Genomic DNA, 23,854 nt, shown 5'->3' on the forward strand with positions numbered 1-23,854 from the left:
TTTTTTGATAATTCAAGATAACTCATAATCTCCCAGTGTGTTGTGGTCATGATTTTGAGCATCATGTACTTCAGGGATATTCACCATTTTGCTGTAATAAAGACTTACAGATGAAAAATGTCAAATAACAGGGAGCTTTTGTATAGGGATAATGAAGATAATGAGTGTAGCCACAGTAGGTAGTCAGAGGAGCTCTGGCTACATGCTGAGCATATAGTTCACTTTCTCCCACAGTCATCCTAACAGAGAGACTCCTCTGTGAGCCCCTTTACATTTGAAAGGAGATTTCAAGAGACTGAGGAAGCCTGCTCAGGTCATGCAACCAGTAAAAAGCAGAGAGAGGAATTTGAACCCTGACCTATCTATGCCCAAGCTCTTTTATTAAAGGCCCATGAGCTTCTGCAGCAATACTGGGCATGCAAAGAACTCAGAAAAGAGAAAAGAAACATTGTATTGATAAGCAAGTAGAAACATACTCCTTTTAATGAGGAAAAATCACAGGTTAAAACTTTATAAAAGAATTTTTTCAAAAAAACAAAAGCACCTAAAAGAAAACCAGGGTGCAATTTGACCAATATTAAAAATGTGCTTTATTATCTATTAAAAACCTTGCAAACATAGTATATTATATAGCCTGTTTTAACTGATTTGGAATTTATAACCTCATTTTTTATTATTAAGTTGGAGCTGAAATATCAGTGTTTCTGATAATGGCTAAATTTCATTTCACTATAAGTTTTATCTTCTTATGTCCAGAGGATGATGTAAAAACAATGAATTAGATATGATAGGATTAGTAGAACTTTGAGTAGTGGTCAAGTAAAATGCCTTCTATGTTGTTTCTGTTTTAATTGTTATAACATTTTTATAGAGACTTTGTTCTCTACCAGAATGATCAATCTGTCACCTGAGTTCTTTGACTATTGATTAATTTTTCAGAGACATGTTGACATAGGTCTTACTGTAAAAAGAAACTAAGCTCCCCAAAGAGGGTTGCCTATTTATTTTCCCACCCAATCTACAAAATGCATTAATTACCCCTTTGGAATGGAGGGGTCAGGGTTGGCTGGTTGATAAGAATCAGGAATTTTGTTCAGACATTTATCCTGTTCAGGGTCAAAGTTCCAGGACTGGGAGTACACCAAACAGCTCCCCTGGTGGCCCGGAAGAACAGCCACACTTAGAGAGCTTCACACCTATCTCTGCATGACCTGAGTAAATGCTGATGGTATTATCTTCATAAAAGAAATCTCTCTCTCTCCCGCCAGCCCCCAAACACTCACACACACACACACACACACACACCATGCGGGATTCTCTGGAAGAGGCAACATTATCCCAGGTGCTTAGGAACCCACCTTGTCCCAGCAGACGTCATTCACTTCCACTGAGAAAGACTCTCTTCTCTGCTGACGCCAACGTACAGTTTGGCTCTTCTGCCTCCTCAGTGAGGGAAAGATGTGGCCTTGCTGGGTACGAACACAGCTGTGCCCGACAGGCACGAGCACAGGAACGAGAACAGAGCAAGCACAGCAGCCGGGGACGAGATGAACGAGAGTTCTTTGGAATCCTCGCTTCTCCCACAAATCTGAACTGGACTTCTCACCAAGGATGAAACCATGACTTCAGTTCTTTTCATAGCTAGGGCTCCTTTCTAAGTAAAATGAATGAAATAATTTGGAGGCGTGGTTTAAAGGTATAAAGGGAAAAAGGAAATGCATCAAAACTGTCAAGTATACTTGGCTCCGCTGCTCCCTACCCCAACACCTGCTCAATCGCACTCCCCTAGGCCAATGAGCATGTCTAGAAGGTCCAACCTTAAGCAATATTTGACACAAAACTCCTGTCTCATTCCATGTCACTCTAGACCCAGGCAAGGGCGAGGAAAAATGGATGACTGAATGCATGACTGAGCCCTTTGTCTCCTGGAAATGGGATTCTTGTGATTCTGGTCTGAGGTAGGACTGATTCGAAAAATAAAGCGGGACAAGGGGCATGTGATCCGATAAGCTGGGAATGACTCTGCCAGTTCAGTCAGCCTGAATGACGTCCTCAGCAACACTCTGGATTTGAGCTCAGGAATTGCAAGGGAAGGTTTCTCCTGTGCGCTCAGTCCCGGCACCAGCTCAGAGAGGAAGAGTAGGAGGACTGGATTTTCTTGAAGAGGATGCCACGGCTCTGCCTCCTACGCAGCGATCGTTCCAACGTCAGCAAGCTCTGGCGCTATTTGTGGCACAAATCTTGAAAGAGAATTCTCTCCGTGCCTGGAAAGAATAAAAATTATCAGTCCAAACATGTGGAGCCAACCTGGGGTGTTATTTAATACATTAATTACATAAGAATGATTTCATTAGCACAAGCTTTTGTTGGAATATGCCACATATGCTCAAAAAACTTCGTATTTCCTCTCTAGAACACATCTTTAATGAGATTTTGTGGCTAAATATTTACTCCATATGACAATCACAGGGTACCAACTTTTGAGCTAAATGAACACATTAGGCAACCAGGCAGGACTTCCTGGGTTCCTAAAAATCATTGTTTACAAAGTATTCTTATAACCACCAGGCGGATGTCATTAGAGTCACATGTGCAAGGTTGGAGGGAGGGTCTCAGTGACAGACACCTTTGCAGGGTCCAGCAATCACTGGGTGGTCCCTGCTACTCACTCTCCCAGGGTGCAAACTAGGATTGGGATGCAGGAGAGCCACCCCCCCCCCCACCCATCCCCACGCATCAGGAGCTCCTCACACGGACAAGGAGGCACTTGCTCTCTCTTCTTAGGGTGCAGAAAGAAGGAAGAGCATCCTGGGTCTCCTGCTCTGGACAAGCTTCTGATGAAATGAGACCAGAAGTGGAAACTAAAGCTTTCCTTCTTTCCTTCCTGTCCTCCTCCCTCCTTCCCTCCTTCTCTCCCGTCTTCCTTCCTTTTCTCCGCCCTCTCTCTCTCTCTCTCTTTTCCTTTTTCTCTTTCCCTGTTACGCTCTGCAGTCTCAACACACCGGAAAACAAACTTTCAATAATGAATCTCACCTCCTAATAATGAAAGCATTCTGATTTTAACATCAGCACAGTCCAGAGTCTCCAGATATTTAGTTAGGTGCTATTTCTAGAAAATTCGATCATGCCATGACACCTTAAAGACTAACCAATACATACATAAAAATACAACATCTGCAGCATCAAATGACCGGGAAGTTGTCCTTAACATCATTTTTTTCATTAACTTGCGATGACTCCCCCACACTGTCATCTTCCCCTGCAGGCCCCTTCTATTAGCAGTGCCCTTCTGAGGGCTATATTTTCTTCTGCACCAACGTGAAACGTGCATCTCTGTAAATTGCCACCAAGCCCCCTAATTGCTTAACCGTACCCCGTACCCAGTAGCACTGAAATGCCATTCTATTGGCACCAGCAGGAAGGGACAGCCCTTACAGATGAAAGCTCATTAATACCTGCAGCGTTGGAGAAGGAACTCGAGTGGTGGCCGTGATTCAGAAACGTCAAGAAAGGAGAGGATGAAGCGGGCCTCCTCTCCCACCCCCAGGCCCACCGCCCCCAAGAACAGGTACTGTTTTATCCAGATGGAGTGAGCAAGAAAAGGCACCCCCAAAAAGGAATCCAAAAGGGGAAGCAAAGCATGAAATCCAGGCCTTTTCCCCCTGTAAGTCTTCCACCGCCATGAGCAGGTTCATCCTGGCAGAGTCTCTAACAGCAAGAGGAAGAGAACTTCAGGCGAAAGGTCACCTACATTTATAATGTCAGGCACTGGGCCTGCTGAGGTCAAAGGTAAATGGTAATTTTATCATTAGCATGCCTGACCCCTTGGCCGCACCATATCTCACAGGAAACGTTAAGAACAGCCCACCTGTCAAGACGCAAACGTTTAAAGGTCAACACGCACAGAAATCTTCCAGAGCTCACAACTGAATTGCTGACACCTTTTATTATTGCCGCTTAAATAAATGATTCAAGGGGCACGACAAGGAGAGACTGGCTTAATGTCGAAATTTCTGTGAAGGATTCATGGGGTTTTAATTTTAAAACTATCAAAAATACTTTGACAGTGTTTTGGTATCAGGGATCAAGCAAGGACTTGAAAGTTCATAAATATTCCTGGGCTTGAAGGATTTTCAGTATTCCTCAAAAATATACCATCAGCTCTTTTTTTTTTTGTAAATTTGCAAGGAACTTCCCTTCCCGTTCTGCTTTTTATTTTATAGAAAGATAACTTCAATGTATTTTTTTGTCCTTTTTATTAGGGCTAAGAGGGCAGATAATAAGGAAGCTTTTCATAGCATCCTGTGTCCATTACCCAATTAGAAAACCAAGAGGCATGGACAGGCATTTGAAAGATTTGTTGCACTTATTTTTTTTCACAATTAAAACCATACATTAAAAATATGTTGCTTAAAAATAAGCATAGCATTTCCTCAAATGATTAAACATGAAGTTACTACATAGCTCAGCAATATATACCCCTTCTGGGTATCTACCCAAGAAGGCTGGAGATGGGACTTGCACAGACACTTGTGCAGTCGTGTTGGTAGCAACATTATTCACCATAGCCAAGAAGTAGAAATGACCCAAGTGTCCATCGACAGATGAATGGGTAAACAAAATGTAGCACATACAGGATGGAATATGATTCAGCCTTAAAAGGGAATGGAATTCTGCACAGGCTACAGCATGGATGAACCTTGACAACATCATGCAAAGTAAAACAGTCGGATGCAAATAGACAAATATTGTGTGGATCCATTTATACAAGATGCCAGCATGAGGAAATCTATAGAGACAGAAAGTACATTAGTGGAGTGGGGATTTGGAAGGAGAGGGCTCAGGGATGCCAGGTAGCTTCTTGGGCTAATGAAATGGCTCTAGAATTGATTGTGGTGATGGATGCACAACCCTTACACATAAAAAGCTATGAAATTATGCACTATAAAGGGGTGACTTATATAGTATGTGAATCATACCCCAATGGAGTTGCTTTTAAAAAGTAATCATGACTGACTGGTTAGCCAGAGACGGGTAAGATTCCTCAAGGGAGGAACAACCTAAGACAGGCACAGTCGCAGGGGGGCCATCAGGTGAGAAATTGGGGATCAACAGAGGTGAGGCTCAGAACCTCACACCCCCTGTTTTGAGAGAAATCTTCTGCATCCGTGGATGTTTTATTGCCCTTGTCTAGCCTGGATTAACACATAGTCTACAGGCACACACCTGATCATCTACATTTGCTCTCTTACAACACTAAACTATGTTTTCTACCTTTATCTTGCATCTACCTACCACTTCAGCATTTTATATAAAATAATAATAATAATAAGGAAGAAATGTGGGATTCACATATAAATCAAGTATAAAAATCAAATGAACATTCATATTTGACCTGATTGTTTAAGGTTCATAATGCGTGATCAAAACCGAAAGTTTCTGTGATGACTGCCCTTGTACTGTTCACCATGTAAGAACTTATTCACTGTGTAAGAATTTGTTAACCATGTAAGAACTTGTTTGTTATGCATCAGAAGATTGGAGACTGACGAGAATTAGGCTTGGGGTGGATTAATGATTGTGCATTGAGCATTGAGTCCCTTATACAGAATTTTATTGTTGTTAACAACCATTTGATCAATAAATATGAGAGATGCCCTCTCAAAAAAAAAAAAGTAATCATGACATATTTGGGTGGAAATGTTAATATTACTAATGGGGTGAAGTTAGAATTGCCAAATAAGATACTGGTTTTTTACTTGCAAAATCTGGCAGCCTAAGGTAAAAGAGCTCTGATAAGTGCTGCAAAAAGTAATTATGAATCAAGTTATACCTATTTGATTCATTCCCCACATGGATCAGAATTTTCATTCCTGAACTTTATTATTGTTATTAGAGGATTGAGAATCCCTTTGAACTTGTGTCCACATTATGTTCGGCAGCCCTAACATTGAAGTAGACAGAGCAGGACACTCCCATGCCACAGAGGCAGGTCCTTCCAAGTGTTCTTGCTGAGCCATAAGAAGTTGGGGCTTCCAGCCTTCTGGAAGTATTTGGGAAGATTAGCTACCTTTCACTAGCTGCCCACTCAGCAAAGAGTGACTCATCTGAATGGTGAGCTTGGGAAGGAGGTCCTGAGCATTTTAGCCCAGCCCCTTCCGGGCTCTCTTTCTCAGTCTTACCTACCCACAGCACATGCACATTCTCCTCCAGGTGGAAAACAGCCTGCCCCTGCCAGGATGCCTGTCGGTCCCCAGCTGTTCAATATGTGACTGGCTGGTGAAGCCAATCCGATTCAAAAAGGAGAGATAGGAGGACTGTTCCTTGCTTTAACACTATCCTATATCCTCCGATCCAGTTTTACCAGCAATAAAGCTTCTTCAGTGGTCCTTATCAGACTCTTGTGTCTCGGTTGGTTCAGAACCCACATGGGAAAGGGTAGTGGCCACTTATCAGCTCCTGACAGACCTTACTGGTCAGGAAAACAGATCATCACACTTGGAGTAGTCCCCCACCTTGTGTTTAAATAAAATGTTAGCATCTCTAGAGCTACTTTATCACAGCCAGACTGTTGGAGCCTGAGGCCATGCTGAAAAAAAGATCACTGGAATGTCATGCAAAAGATGGGGTCAGTCATTCAGAGGTTTATTTTTCTAAGCTTCAAAAGCCCATAAAAATGGTCTCAGGGAAATAAAATATGTAGAAGGGAAATCTATAAATAGTCTAAAATAAAAAGTTATTAAAGATTGATTTTTAAGGACGTCAGACCTTTATCATCTAATCTCATCTTGAAAAACAAGCTTAAAGCAAAAGGGAATACCGACCGTAAACCTCCCATCGGAGGACCTTTGTGCTGTTCCCAAGGGAAAAAACAGCTTCCAAGAGGATGTTTGTAGCATCTGCCTTCACAGACATCAGTGACCATTTCTTAACGCATGATCTGGATGCATTACAGCCCAGATGACAGGGAAGGTGGGGGCGTGTGTGTTTGAGGAGGCACGTGATGCCCACCAAAAAGACCTATGGCTTCCCACAAACTTTCCCTAAGAGGCCCCCTAAGAAGTAACTCTTTGCTCTAACAACTGAGTTTCACCCCCACTTACCAGACCATCCCCTTGGGTCTTACAGCATCCTCTGGCCATCCCATTGGTTGTGCTTTCGGTCTCCGCACTTCACTCAGGTCATTTTCAGAGCCAAACTGAGGACTCTTCCCATCTCCACGATTACAGGATCCAGAAAGAGACTGTCTCTCTTCTCCAATGGAAGCCATTATTCTAGGAGGGCCTCATTCTATCCCTTCTCTTCCTCCCTGCCTTCCCCACATCCTTTGTCTCCCTGCTGGCCTCCTCCCCACTTCACTAACCCACACACCCAAACTCCTGCACAGCTCGTGTTGCCCTCTGAGAACCATTTGTGCAGAACTCACTGGATGAAGTTGGCAGGTAAAGTACTCCAACAACCAGCATTCAATCACAGATTCTTACTGCTGGTAGGGGTACCAGTAGGCTGTGAATAAAATGAATTTTCTATGAACCTTCTCAAGATCTCCCTGGGTTTGTTAGCTGCATAACTGACCACCAGGCACCATGAAACAGGAGGCCCAATTTATAAACAGTACTTGGAAGTTTGAGCTCTGTAAAGCTCTGCACAGTACTGGCGGCTGTCCTGAAGTGACAGGGATGGACTGTCACTCGAGCTTGCTTTTCTCTCTCTGAGTGGTGTTAAAGGAGTGGACAGGAAAGCCGTTCACTCTCTAGTAGGCTTAGGAGTCAGTGCTGGAATCAATATGAAGGACAGCAAAGCACCGGTAAGACACCACTGAATCTGAACATTGCTGATCCCAACAGGAAGCTCCACTGTCATCTCTCTAAGGGGTAGGGTACAGCCCAGCTAAAGTTGGGATTTATTCCCTACCTGTGTGCAAGAGTATCAGAACCACTTATTTAGACAATTCCTAGAGGATGTTAATACAGTCAGCAAATTCAGCCTGATTCTGAACAACAACGTATCAGTCCAACTAGCTATAAGGCAATATGTAGACCAGGGGGAAAATTAGCTCCTCTCTTTTTACTTACCAGTTTTAGCCATGACTAAAGATAGTTTGAGCACGCCTTTATTTATTCTGTTAGAATGAATGAAGTAAAAGTTACTAGAGATTATTCCACGCCAGATGGCCTAAGAACAAACTTCCTTGTTCAAATTCTAAGATCAGATCCTAGGATCCTGTAATCTATCTCTATATAACCTAATGACCAAAATTCCCTACATTTGCATAAATATAAGTTTGTATATAATTATTTGAGCTTGGAGAAAAATAAAGATGCATTCTAGTTTGCAAATATAACTTGGTTATAATATGAGAGAAAAAGATACAGAGAGAAGGATTTGTAAGTCAAGCAAAAAGACAAAAGAAAAAAATGAGATCACAGAACATTACCAATAATCATCCCATTCTCTAATGTTGAAGTTTTTAAATTTAGACTTTAAAAAGTTGTATAATTTCAAAATTAAACAATAATGCAAAGGAAAATTTTAAAGACAAAGACGGTAACCCTTCTATATTTGGGTAAAAGTCCTGTGTTTCCCCTGCACCCACTATTCCTGCCATCATAAAACTGGTAGTACTAACTTAGAATTGCTTCTGTGCTTGCTTCCAGAACTTCTCAGTGCATCAGCCATGTGAGAGTGGGGACTGTATTACATTGTTCCTCCACTAATATTCATGGCTCTGAGAATAAGGTAATAGACAGTCAATGGATTTTTTAACTGAAATTTTTAACTTGTCACTCACTCACTTCCAGTGAATTTTCTCATAGACCAGACAGGAGACAGGTGGATCACCCCCACTTAACTAAAAACAGACAAGAGCACGGCGTTACAGGAAGAACGGGAGTGGGAGAACTGCACTGCACACCAGTAGTATAACATAGCGATTTTAGGAATTTTTTGAAAAACATTTTCCCTTTTCTAATTTCAGATCTGATGGAGACTGTCCTGTTTTAAGAAACAAAGTTCGGTGATGATGCAAAATAAGCAAAAAATAGATGTCATTTGCCTTGTGAGCCGGGTAAGCCTCATCATTTATCTCTTCCTCGGTCACTCTCTCTGTTGGCTGCATGAAAATCTCCGAGGTGAACTTGTAGGAATGTTTCTCCTCTGAACAGAGAATCAGGAGCTGAATTTTCCATTTCAGTGCACCATTTGTGCCTTCATCATTCAGGAATGTTGCATTAACTTTAACAGAGATAAAAAAAATTGTTGCAGCCATACTTTACAGATGCTTTTAAAAGAACTTCTGCTGAATTGTAATCATCTCTCAAAATTGGTTGTGAGTGTCTGTTTAATGAGAACTTCTTCATAATTTTCTAGCACGTTGTTAATTCACAAGAATTTATATCATTAAGGTCATTAAACTATGTTATTTGCTATGGACTATTAAAGAGAATGCCAATAATTTAAACTTACTCCTTGATCCTGCAAAAAAAAAAAAGTTGATTATATATCTTCATTCTTTTCATTATATATCTCCATTCTTGCCTTTTAAAAACTGGAAATTCTCACCAATTAATTTTTTCAATTGTTAGATTTTCTGTGTAAAAAGATACCATTTGGTTGGGGGGAAAAAACCTTCAACTTAAATGAAAAAGTCTCCCAAAACATTAGTAAAGTCATTTTATTTCACTCCAGTAATTATGTAAAAGGTGAAATTTATACTTTCCTCCCCCCTCCCCCATCTTCCCTGCCAGTAGGTGCACATGGCCGCATGCACAGTTCACAGAAGCAAATACGCTTAGCTGTCAGATTCCACGGGCTCCCAAGAGCTTCAGACATGGAACATAAAAAAAGGCAAGTTACAGAAGCCACTAAAATTTTACACTGGCTTTGTGAGTAGGATTAACGCATTTTAACAAAACTCTGAAAGGAACGCTGGCCGCTCTGCATCTGTCAGAGCCGTCAAACCTCCCAGTACGCTGACCTTCCTTATAAACAGTAAGTATATTGTAAAACCATTTATTGCCACTATAAAAATATTTTGACTATTTTACCCAACTGCCTAAGTAGGACACCTGATACTAGTTAAGAAAACAAAAAAGATGCCCCTGTCCAGTCAAGCCTTGTAGAATTTGGGGAGGGCAGAGAAGAGGAGAGTCACTTTTCTGTTAAACAGCTTGCAGCAATCTGTTTCAACAGCTCATCAAAATGAAGTCTCCTTTCTCCTCGTGGCCCATTCCTACAGCACCTGTGAGGGACCCAGCTCCAGGCCAGGCGTTTCTTCGGGACAGAGCCCAAACTACTGTCTATCCAAAGAAACCTAGATGCCAACAACCCATCTTCAGGGACATCCTAACCATACCCTGAGCCTTTAAAAGGTGTCCCTTCCTGCAGGGGATGCAACCCTGAGGAGCAGCAGCCTGGAATTCAGCTCCCTCCCAGCCCCTCCTGCTTGGCACTGGGCTGAGCACCCAGCACACCTGGGCCATGCCCCATTTCTGCCGCTGGGCAGCTCTTCCTACACCTTTTCCATCCCACAGGCTTGTGTGTTTACCAAAAAGACCCTATTCTTAGTGCCAACAAGAAACCCAGAAGCCAATGCTTCTTTCATGGGTATGGACCGAGAGCCTGTAGGTCCAAGTAGACCCTGGCCAGACAATATATAAAATTAAATCTCTTGCCTGCAACAGGTAGCAACCAGCTCAGGAAACCGACCCATTATCCACAGTAACCAGCTCAGGAAGCCAGCCTGCCATCTAGAAGTCAGACTTAGAAAAAGCCAGAATACTATGTCTAGTAACAATCCAGGAAGCCAAACAATAAACCAGTAATAATCTTTTCCATGTGCTCAGGACTTAATTAATAACTGACAGCTTCCAACTTAGGAACAACCAGAGAAATATGTTCCCATACCCAGTCACATAGGCCCACTTCTTGAAAAGAAAGGTGGATAACAGGACTGCCCTCCCAGCCTCAGCCCTCACACCACCCTTGAAATCCAGCCATCCTGGCCCTACTGTGTCCCAAACATAGAGAGCACACTCATCTCTCCCAGAATGAAAGTAAATGTTTGCCCAACACTCGAGGCCAGATACAAAGCCACTTCCTCTCTTTATCGTCTCCTTTCTTCCCCACGCAAAATGACCGGCTCCCTCATATATTTGCAGAACTGCTGCATAGGACATCCCAGCAGCTGGCCGATATGGCCATCCGCTCAGATGCCCTGCAACTCGTCAAGGGCAGGAGCTCGATCATTGTCCGCCATCTCCCAAAATGTAGTGAAATACACAAAGTAAGGGAGGGAGGGGGAAAGGAGAAAAAGAAAAGAAGGAAGGAAAGAGGGAAGAAAGAGACAAAGAGAGGGAGAGAAGAAAGAAGAAAGGCAGGGAGAGAGGGAGGGAGAAGGAAGAAGAAGGGAGGAAAAAGGAGAAAACAAGGAAGACAAATGAAGAACTGCCTAGCACATCCTACTTTTATAGTGGGTTTTCTATGCAGACCGTCCTCTCTCTCCCAGTGCCATTGCATTCAGGCACACCTCATAGCGCAGTCAGATCAGAGTGCATGTGAATTGCTCACACTAAAACAAAGCGTGTATACTTCCCCAAAGTCAGTAAGCACCAGCCCTTCTTCCTGGCACTGTAGCTGGGCAGATGGTTTGTGTGAACCCACCTGGGCCCTCCCTGGCTCCGGGCCCTCCTTCCTCTTCCCCGCCACCCTCACTTTGGCGTCTGTGACATGAGAACCACAGCACCAGCTCAGAGGACCACTATGACACAATTAAATGAGACAAGTAGGTAAAATTTCTGGCACATAAAGGGCAGACAATGTATGTTCATTTCTTTCTCTCATTTGATTTTTCTCATTTTTACTCAGGCATCTATAGGATCAGAATTCAGAAGCCCTGGTTGCTTAAATCCTGGATTGCTTTAGGCACCCAGTTATACAAGTTAATAATAATTTTCCCTTAAGAGCAGCCCAAACTAAAAGCTTTAATGTTTTGGATCAACAGCTCCCAAACAAGAAGCTACATTTGCAAGCAAATCCATCTTCACTGATGAAATAGGGTCACGGATCTCAGAGACAAAGCTGCTGAGCCCTGGCATCTGTGAAGCCCTTTTCTCCCCGTGGGCTCGATTCAGTCACCCTTCCCTCCCCATCCCTGCTCCTTTCTCCTCGTCAGGACGAAGGCTACCCAGACACAGTTGGACAGATGCAAGCCTCCAAAAGTGCTCCACATTCCAGGGAGCTGAACAACAGTGAAAACAAAAATATTGCCCGAGGCCAGGATAACAGCGCTGGATGTTGGGCATGAAATAGGCTGTCCGTCTGACTTCACGAGCGCCCAGCGGCACGCTCAAAGGGCAGCTCCGCGACCTCACCCCTCTCCCGGAATACCTGCTCCCTCTCTGGCTTTATTTATAGTGGTTGCCATCAAAGCAAAGAGTGAAAAATAGCTTGGGCAGTTTGAGGGGGAGGGGAGGAAAGGGGGAGAAGGGGGAAGAGAAAGGAGAGAAACAGTTGAGACAAGGAATTTGAATTGCATTCAGTAGCAGAGGGGAAACTACTAGGTAACAGTTTAAGTGAGTGCAGTGAACCGCTCCAAAGAGTAGCTTAAAGTTAGTTTGAAAGGTGAGGTTCATCCTGATGCCCTTTCTAAACTCTGTTCGGGGTTATTGTCCAAGGAATTAGCTCAGGAAGGCTCTAGGATGTGTGATCACAGGTCTCTGAGTGCTGGCCTCAGTCTTTGTGCCATTTATTTGCACAGCTGTGAGGAGAACTGCAAATGTGCGAGCAGCCTTCCTTAAAGGCTGAAGAAGTGCAGCATGAAGCCTATCAGCTTCCACCTAAGGACTGCCTTTCTGCCCAACACCAGGAAGGGGGGCAGACTCAAGCTCAGAGCCCATCTGGCTCACAGTCAAGCTGACTTCACTCTCAGATGTTCCCTAGGAAGGGGTGAATGTGGGAAGCCCAGCATGCAGTGGGAGCAACAAGCTGTTTGACTTCAGTTCTGAACCATACTTGTCTTTTGAGTATACCCTGCAGGAAAAGGGTAGAGTGGCCCTAACATTGTCAAGGCGACACAGAGCAAAGGTTGGAGACTCACTAACATCCAGAAAACCCTGGGAAAAACTCTGTGTCACCCTTTGAAATCTGTCTTGCCCCCAAAAGAGCTGAATTTTCCCTCTTCTGTGTTCTGTCCCCATGTAATCCATGCCTGATGATAACACAGATCATATTTGTTACCATCTATGAATTTGTGCATCTGTCTGCCCAATAGACCATGAGCCTCTCAAGGGCAAGCATATGCCTCATTCAGCTTTATATCTCCAGCACTTAGCACAGTGTCTGGAATATTATAGATATTCAGTAAGTGGTCATTGTATAGCTGGATTAAATTGAACAAACGCTAGAAGAGAGAGGCCGTTCCTCAACTGGTCATCACTGAGACCAAAAGTGATAGTGAGAAGTCCAGACACACAGGACACATCTGTGCTTCAGACAGGCTCCCACCTTTTCCTGCCCCTCCCTGTCCACAGCGCCCTCCTCCCAAATACCCACACACTCCACTTCCTCATGTCCTCTGGCATTTGGTCAAATGACATTTTCTCATGGAAGCTTACCTTAGCCACTTGACTTGGAGTTGTTACCTTCCACTGCACCAGGCATCTTTCTTATTCTGCTTTTCTCTTCTTCCTACAGCACTTACAATTTTCTATCATAAAATACAATTTAACTTTTCTACTACTGTTTTTTGCACATCTCCCCCAATGGAAGGTAAGCCCCACAAAGTCAGGGATTTTTCCACTGTCTTATCCACTTCAATATCCCCCACACTTAGAACAATGCCTCATCTGTAGTAGGTGTATACTAAAAATATGTTGAATGAGTAATTGGATGAAGGAAGGAAGGAAGCAACTTATCAAATGCAACTTTGGAAAAACTAAGAAAAGAAGCTACCACCAAAGAAGTAATTGAGGTACACAAAGGATGAGCTTGTCAAGCCAGTGCCATCTGCATGCGAAATTCTACTCAGTGTCAAGCTTTACTGGTCATTTTAAGGATCCAAGTCATCAAGAGTCACACAGATGCAGCCAGAGGTCTGGAATTGCCACTGAAGCTCTCCAGGTCCTTCTCATCACACCAGATGCTCTCTGGCTTAGATTAACATGCGACATTTCTAAGCAATGTGTATAGTTCATTATCACCTGCAGAAGAGTTCCATCTTCTGTACAGCACATCCATTTTTCCTCAGATAGTCTGTGCATCTTTTTGCAGGGAGCAATACTCCATAAACGCATACATTCCCTGTCAGTTTATAACGCGCCATCCTAGGCAACCAGTTACATCCTGCTAAAAACATCCCATAGATAAGGACTCTTCTTGCTGTCAAATACCATTAGGTTATTTGCCAGACTGTCTGCCAATTACCAGGTTTACACGGAAATTAGACTGAGTTACCTGACTTTCCCTTTTTCTGGGGATATTCCCCAACTTCCAAAACCCTGTAGTAAAGGGAAAGGATGGGTTGAAGACCTGCTGCTTAATCCTCTCCTTCCCAGATATAAAAGGAACACAGGGTCAAAGTTGCTATGAAGCCGTTCCAAAGTTATTAGAAGTGAGAAAGAAAATGATAGAGAAAGGGGCAACTAGAACAGCCTAATCATGTCATGTGGACTTCTGGTCTATTCTGGATGGAGCTAAATGCCCTACTTCCCATCCCTCATTCCTGCCTGCTGCCTCTTGTGGCCTCACTGTGAAGAGTACGAGGGGTCAGCGGTCATCGGCCATCGCTCCAAACAGCTGGGTCAAAGGAATGGCTCTGGATTCCTCATTCAGGCCTTAGGTTACAGAGCCACTTTGAAATCTTAGAATGTGAACTGGACCAGCTGTACCATAGGTATTCCCACCACGCTACAGAGAACCTCAGATACTCATACAAAGCAACTCTATCTTGGGGGGTGTCTCCGAGAGGTTCAAATAGGAGAACTGGTTAGTGGGTCATCTAGTCAGGAGTATAGGCCAGAGCTGTTGACAGTCTCGCCTGAGCATGTTCCCCCAAGCAAATCTCTGGATGTACCTGCCCAGGGCTGAAAGCCTTTTTGCTCCCTTTAAAATCTTGTGGAATCTGGGCATTCCTCCCTTCAGTCTGGCCTGGAATGGCCTCAAAGGCAAAGGGAAAGAAGGATCAGCATAAATGCCTCTCTCTCTGTTCAAAGAGGCACATGCAGCTGGTCCCTGCACACATCAGAAATGAATGAACAAGAAACACTCCTGGTGTAAGTTACCCCTTAGCCAGGAAGCAGCCACTTCTGGAAATGGCCCTCACTCTCTTGGACGCTGATTCATGAATCATCACTTCTCTGCGGAAATACTGCCCTCGTGGCCAGAGAAATGCAGCCTCTGAAAAGCTCTTGCTTAACCAGAGGCTCTTCGCTGCATCACACCCCAGTCAGGTTAGCCTGATAGGCTTAGGCCAGTCTGGGAGTTCTGTGTAGCAGCCACTCACATTATATAATCGCAGAGGTTCTGATCAAACAGACACAAATCCCCAAGCACTTTCCTGTGTCCCAGGGGATGCCTCAAGACAGGCTTCATCCCTGTGGGCTTGACACTTCTTCAGTTCTGCTCAAGTTTAAATGCCATATTCCAGGGTAACATTTTTAGCTTAACATTTAGTCTAAAACTGGCCTGATGTTTAGCTGTTTTTTCCACCTAGAATCATGGAGATGAAATCGTTCCTAGAAATTACACTCCCTATTTCAATCCTTCTATTGTAGAAAATGGGGATGTTTCAGGCCAAAGAGGTAACATGGTTTACCGGATATCCACCCTACTATAAACGGGTAACCAAACCACACTAGGCCTATAGCTCCTGATTCTCTCTCCCAGGCTCTTTCTACTATGACTGTCTTGGCTTCGGTGTAAATAAATATAAGGAGATATTTCCTATAAGCAATGGCAAGTGAGTGGGTATTAGATTTCTGAAGTAGGTAGAGAGGCACAGAGAGAAAATGAGTAGACCCAATTCACAAATTCTGCCTAAGGCTAGACCTTTATGCATTTAATATATGATAATAATAATAATAGATCCACTCAGTCGTTCTTTTCTTCCGAGGGACTAAATTCACCAGTTCTTTTTGATGGTCAGAAAAGAATGATATTTGAGGGCAATGACATTCCATATGCATTACGCCCTTGGTGTCCCAGGGTGCATCTTCCTTGCGGGTTATAATTCTTTAGCTGACTTCTAGCCTACTCCTGGTTCTCACACCAATGACTTACACCCAGGAGTGTATATCTATTATAATTGCTACCTAAAGAGAATAAGAATTACAGATAAGTAATTTTCTTTTTCTAATCTAACCCCCTGGAGGCATTTTAGTAGCTAATATGGGTGATGACAGGCATTTCTGCTATAATTTATACAATTTCATTTTTCTTAATCATGGATTTTAGTTCTCTTACATCACCTGGTTGAAATGGAAGCAGATTTTTTTTTGTCACTGTTTTTACATTTGTAGTCTCTCTTGCAAAGTGCTTAAAATGTCCACACAATTTGAAGAAATTTAGATTATTATCTCCTCTGAAATATCTTTCCTTCAGTTGCTTGCCAATCCCCTTAAAATAATTTATAAAGCATGAACTTACGTAGCTTCAGTGGGACACTATAGTTTGAGTATTTAAGAACATGTGGAAAGTAACTAAGTGGACCTAAAGGTCCATTTATAAACAGCTATTTGCTTTGGCAGAGAAATTGGTGATTAAGAGTATAATTTAAAATAATTTGTATGGTACAACATAGAAAAGAATTTAAAGAATGCCTAGAGGTAGATTTGCATAATTGATTTTTATGGTTCTCATGCCTAACACAATGCCAGATGCATGGAAAGATGTCAGCAAATATTAATATAATTAAGAAGTCATCAAATAATGTAGCATTTTGCTCACACCTTCAACCTCCCCACTGACTCCTTCAAAGCCCATTCAGTCCAGCCAGCACTGAGGAATCCAAAACAAGCTAGTATTCTCCAATCAAGAGAGGCCAGACATTCTGATACAACCCAGGATCATCTGAGATCTAAAACTGTAGGTGGCAACACCATTAATGGACCATGAGATCAATTTCATAGATCAGGACTCTTTTTGAGTGGAATGTAATATGGTATAGAATGGAACAGAACAGAGTGCATCTCACATGGTGGGAGAAGGCATTGTTTGGCAAAACTCTTTATTTCTTTGTATACAATGGGGATAGGTTATGCTGTAAAATCCATTTCTTTCTGCAGTTCAAAACAAGTTTGAAAGCCACTGTAGTAGGCTGAATGGGAGCTCCCAAAAAGACAGGTTCACATCCTAATCCCTAGAACCTGTGAATGTTACTTTATTTGGAAAAAAGGTCTTTGCAGATGTAACTACGGTAAGGATCTCAAGATAAGGAGACCATTCTGGACTGTACAGGTGGATCTGAAATCCAATGACAAGTGTTCTTATAAAAGAAAAGCAAAGGGAGATCCGAGACAAAATGAGGAGGAGAGAGAATGTGACCTTGGAGGCAGAGATTGGAGTGATATGGCCGCAGGTCACCAGACACAGGGAGCCACTGAAGCGGGAGGATTGGATTCTATCTAGAGCCTCTAGAAGGAGCTGACTTCTGGCCTCCAGAATCGTGAAAGAATAAATTTCTGTTGTTTTAATCTATGCTGCTAGTGGTAATTTGTTACAGCAGCCACAGGAAACTAATACAGCCATTGATCTAAAAGATACAAAATCCTAGGTGTTTTCACAACTTCAGAGAAACCCCATAGTTACCCAAAGACTTAAGCTCATTCGTTACCCAAAGTTAACCTATATTTTCTAAAAGCCATGGGTTTTATGAAAAACATAAATGTTCAAGGCTCCACAATCTGATAGAGCCCAAAAGGGGGAAAAAGAACCTCCTACACTCAGTCACCAAAACCAAATAAAGACAATTCTCACACAGTCCATTCTTTTCTGACAAGCATATTTTATTAAGCTTAATTTTCTGTGCAGTAGGTATTTTAATTTTCCTAATACAAATTTATAGTAATAGCTATGCTTTTTCAAACTTAAAGAATAGATTAGAAAATCACTATTTCAGACTTCTCCCTAGTCACTACATCCAGCCACAAAAGGAACTTGGCAAGAGACCTCATTTAATAACAATATAATTCTCAATTATTCCTATATCCTTTCCAAGATTGGAGAAAAGAAACGTTATTTCTAGAAATGCCCACATATCACTAAAGATCTACCACCCACTGCTAGTCTCACTCATGGCCTTTGGCAACTATAAGATATCCAAGCTATATGGCATATACTTTAATCACAGCATGACCAAATGGAATTATAAGGGCTTTATTATAATCTTTTGTACTACTTGTATCAGCAGTAGCTAGTGCTGTCTGTGAATTGCCAAGTACCTACCACAGTTTTAAACTAGTGGCTTTCTTTGGCTACTCTCCAACTTTCCATGAGGACTGTAGTGCATGGCATTTCAGGTAACCAACACTTATAATCCCACAGTAAAGTGAATTATGCAATCTGCCCCTAGGTAAACAGATAAACAACATCTGTGAAAAACACAAGAGGCAAGACAATCCAAATCTCATTCATTCACTTAATCATTATCTTTCTATCATAATGTTAATGACTCATTGCACTAGTTTTAGAACACCTAGTATAATGCTCTGCACATAGTGGTCACTCAATAAGCACATCAAAACTAATTTAATCACATATTTTGAGAAGGTAGCAAAAACTAGATGTTAGGGATAATTATCAAGTAGGGGAAAAATAGAGGTGATTTAAGAGTAGTTATGACAAAAACCATCAACTAGTTCATTGCATTTCTTACCAGCTTTTCCTTTCCCCCTTACATCTAAAAAAATCAAGACAAACAATATTTTCAGACTGGCAGAGGCCTCCCCCAATAACATGTTAGTTGAAGTTCAAAGCCTCTCCCCAACCACAATCCCTCTGATCCTTGGCAAGCCATGGCAAACTGAAATTCACTAGAGACTCACAGGCCTTGCAAAGACAAACCACCCTTCATCAAGGAGATGTTGGCATTAATGAATTGCTGTCTTCATACTCATGGCACTGTCTGTAAAACTGATTTGTGTACATCAGGATGGCTATAAAAGATGACATAAGAAGCCCTTAGTAGTGAACTAAGACAAAGAAAGGGACAGATGGCTGTTAACAGTCAAGGAGTCCCAGAGTTGGTGGGGGGTAGGACATTCACTGTGGTCCAAGAGTAGGCCCCCTTCTCAAGTGGCAGAATTGAGTAGAGTTTGTTTTTTAATTAATATTCTTTTTGGTCTCATAGGATAATAGCAGGAGATAGGACAGTGGAAAGTTATGGAAACACACAGTCCTGGATTTGAAGATTGCTTGCCCCTGATTAAACCTAACTTGAACTGGTGAATTAACTTCGTTAAGCTTCAGCTTTTCTTCCTGTGAATTTAAGATTACACCAGTATTTGGGTTGCTATAATTATTGATTGAGCTAATGTTGGTAATGTGCTTAGCACAGTAATTGACACTGCATTCAGTAAAGTTGTACATTTTTTAAATGCAACCCTGTTCTACCCTGGGTTCACAGCAGCCTAGCGGCATCTAGGAAAACACGTACTATTTTTTCTTCAGACAGAAATTAGCACATTTCTTCAGTGAGAACAAAATGGATAAACTATATTTTTTCCAGCCTGAACAACACACTGCCACCAGCTCCCTGTGCAAAAATCTCTAATGCTGCCTCCCTTCTGCTGAAAACATCCTCAAAGGTTCCTCAGCTACCATGTATTAGAATTTCATTCAAGACAGCAAGATAACATGGAAAAAGCATGCATTTAAGAATCCATCAGATCTCGGCTTAAATGCTAGTCATACATCTCAGTAAAAGGTGACCTCTAGCAAGTTCCTTAATTTCTCTTTGCCTCAATTTCCCCATTTATAGAAAAGGAATAATAACCCTGTACAAAAAGGGAAATAACTCTTTAGGGTAACAGTTGGTTTTAGGGATTAAAAACCAAGATATACTCAAATGGAAATATCAATGCTTGGTGCAAAATAGGCACTGCATAAATTGTAAAGTTTTCATTCCTTTCCAGCTTCATTCCACATCCCCATCCTTCCATCCCATGCACCACTCAAACTGAGGACTCCCCTTCAAAGCCCTGTGTCTTTTCCTTGGCCTTGTTCATGTGGAGCATTCAGCCTGGAGTTCCATTCCCCATCCCCAAATATCCAAATCCTGCCCATTCTTAAAAATTTAAATTAAATACAACTTTTCCACAAAGCCTCACCTCTGCCCACCAGAAACAACTGCCTCCTCACTGAGCTTCCTGGACCATTATCTTTGGTCTTCTTGTAACTCTTCATTTTGTGTTTATAGTCACTGCTCTAAGTTCTACATCCTCCAAAAAGTAAACTTCCAAATGTCACAGTCTCTGTCTACATTTTTTTCTTTACAGACCTGGCACACCTCAAGTGCCTCAAAAATATTTGTTGAATGAATTAATCAATAACAAATCATGTGTACTGAAAAACTTTTCTATGAAATATCTATGCTTAACAAATAAGAAATTTAGATCAACCAACTGTACTAAAGCAAAGATTCTGTCTTCCATTTTACTTTTTATGAATATAAAAGAATCTGAATGTTTGTTTATAAGCGAATTAAAGAAGATTCCCATTGCCTGCCTTCAATATTCCACACATTTTATGGCCTCTTCTTTCCTATAAAAAGCAAATGGGGAGCGACATCACCAAGATGGTGATATGGATCATTCCAGGTTTCACTCCCCCTCACAAGAACAACTAACATATCTTCAAGAACAAGGCACCACTGGGAGAATCTTAGAACATGGGGCTGAAGCTAAAGCACCCCCTGTACCTCAGAGACCAAGATGGACTGTGTAGAAGGTAAGGGAAGTGGCTACACATTATTCTCATTGCCCCTCCCCCTGGCCAGCACAGGGGGACATCTCTCCTGAGCCTCCAGTTCCTTCAGTGGGAGAAGAGATGACAGGGAGAACAGATAGCCCTGCCAGCATTGGGGTAATTGTGCTGATCTTGCACCATGGGGATTACAGGGGAATCTGGAGGGCTCAACCACTGACAATCTGAGAGGAGTTTGTAACCAAAGTACATGGATCTTTGCAGACCAAGTTCACACCTGCAGAGCATAAGTAGTAATCCCAGGCTTTGCTCATCTGCTCATCCACTGACCAGGGAATTTGTCAGGGTACATATCTACCTGATTCAGATGCTCAAAACAGTTTTGTCAGCCCTAGAGTGTGGTTTGCCCACACCCAGGCTAGGGGCTGAATCACAGCCCCACCCACTGTGGAGAGTGTCTTCCAGTCAAATCTGACCAGAAAGGTTAGTGACAAGTCCTGGAAGCTGTGTAGCTCTGTGGTGCTTGAGCCAAGAGGACAACCACAGATCCCATCCTACAGCCTCATTCAGATAGGGACCCAAGCCGGCCATCCCATCCAATTGTTCTCAGCAAGTAGCACAACTCCCATCTCCATCCTCAAAACTCGAACAGTCACTTCACCCCAAAATAAAGCATAATGGTAGGTTCCACATGCCCAAGGAGATGACCAGTGGACACACCCAGAAACCCAAATTGAGCTGACTAGTGAAGAATTATCTCTGCCAAAGCAAACCTGTGAAATCTGAAGAAAGAGCCCAATTACACAAACGCACAGATGCCAACATAAAGAATCAAGGATCACAAAAAATCAGGTAGATATGACACCCCAAAGGAAACTAACAAAACTCCTATAAATGACCCTAAAGAAATTGGAACCTATGAACTGTCAAAGAATTCAGAATAATCCTCTCTCAAGGAAGTTTAGTGAACTACAAGAAAATGAAGACAACTAAGCAAAATTAGGAAAACAAAGCATTAACAAAATGAGAATTTTGACAAGGAAATAGCAACCATTAAAAAACAAACAGAAATCCTAAAGTTGAAAAATACAACAACCAAACTGAAGATTTCAGAAGAGTTTCAAAAGTAGGCTTAACCATGCAGAAGAAATAATCAGCAATCTGGGTGATAGGAAAATGGAAATTACCCAGTCAGAGAAGCAAAAATGAAAAATTAAAAAGAGGGAAGAAAGCACAAGGGAATTATATGACACAATAAAAAGTAATAACATTTGTATTATGGGAATTCCAGAAGAAGAAAAGATAGAGAAAGGTACAGAAAGTATATTTAAAGCAATAATATATGAAAATTCCTAGCCTTGGGGACAGAAACAGATATCCAGATAAATAAAACCCAAAGGACCCCAGATAGATTGCACTCAAATACAGATACACCAATACACATAACTAAATTTTCAAAAGTCAAAAACAAAGAAAATATTATAAGAGAAACAATAGAAAAAGAAATAAATTACATACAAGGGAAGGCCCATAAAAATATCAGTGGATTTCTGAGCAGAAACTTTTCAGACTAGAAGAGAATGGAATGATATATTCAAAATATAGAAAAAAGTAACTGTCAGCCAAGAATTCTATACCCAGTGAAGCTATCATTCAGAAACAAAGGAGAGATAAATATTTTCTTGAACCAACAAAAGCTGAGGGAGTTCATTGTCACCAGACCTGCCTTACAAGAAATGCTAAAGTGAGTTCCTTGAGTGTAAGTAAATAAATACTAATAAACATCATAAAAATTTAAAGGTTGTGAAAATCTCACTGGAAATGGGAAAGATACAGTCTTAGTTAAATTCTTCAATGTGGTAATAACGTGCATAATTCACTTAAAACTCTAGTTTCAAAGTTAAAAATTAAATGAACATAGTAAAAATAACCAGTTATGGTTATTATTATATTATACAATAATCTGTTATTAGTTATGCAATATAGAAAACATAAAGTGTAACATCAATAACCAGTAATGTGAGGTGGAGGAGATGTAAAATTGTAACACAATTTTATCAATTTTATTGACTAATTAAGTTATCAGTTTAGAATAGGATATTATAAGTTTAAGATATTTTATATAAGCCTTACAATAATACAAAGAAACCCCTGTAGTAATTATACAAAACAACTCAATAAAAAGTGAAAGCATACAGACACCAAAAGTCAAAAACACAAAGACATCAGGATAAGAAACAAGAAATGGTGATTCTATGGAAAACAACAAAATGGCAATAGTAAGCCCCTACCAGCCAATATTACTTTAAGTATAAATAGATGAAATTCTCCAATAAAAAGACAAAAGATAGCTAAATGGATTAAATAAAACAAGATCAACAATATGCTGCCTACAAGAGACTTACTTCAGTCTTAAAGACACACGTAGATTAAGAGTGAAGAGATTAAGAAAGAGACATTTCAAGCAAATGGTAACCAAAAACAATGAGAATAGTTATACTTACATCAGACAAAATAGACTTTAAACTAAAAAATGATAAAAGGAGACAAAGAAGGTCCTTACATATTGATAAAGGAGTCAGTATAACAAAAAGGTATAACAATTGTAAATATTTATGTGATCAACATTGAAGCACCTAATTATATAAAGCAAAAATTAATAGAATTAATGGCAAAATAAACAGTAATGTAATAATAGTTGGGGACTTTAATAACTCCCTCTCAATAATAGATAGTTCATCCAGACAGAGAGTCAATTAGGAAACAGTGGATTTGAACAACACTACAGACCGAAAGGACCTAATAGACACACACAGAGCAACCTGTCTAACAACAGAAGAACACACATTCTTCTCAAGCACACACGGAACATTTTCTAGGATAGATCATATGCTAGGCCACAAAATCATCCTTAGCAAACCCAAGAAGATTGGAATCA

General features: G+C 41.4%; 1 protein-coding gene across 1 annotated transcript in view; it reads right to left on the reverse strand.

Moving 5' to 3' along the window:
- Nucleotides 1–959: 959 nt before the first annotated feature.
- LOC140846870 (uncharacterized) overlaps nt 960–23,854 on the reverse strand; it is a 124,656-nt gene continuing 101,761 nt past the window's right edge. The window contains exon 4 of the mRNA XM_073225011.1: nt 960–2,264. Coding sequence (XP_073081112.1) covers nt 2,186–2,264 — 79 coding nt within the window. The 3' untranslated portion in view covers nt 960–2,185. The remainder of the gene's footprint in view (nt 2,265–23,854) is intronic.

This window comes from Manis javanica, chromosome 16 (genome assembly GCF_040802235.1).
Source record: "Manis javanica isolate MJ-LG chromosome 16, MJ_LKY, whole genome shotgun sequence".
NCBI lineage: Eukaryota > Metazoa > Chordata > Mammalia > Pholidota > Manidae > Manis > Manis javanica.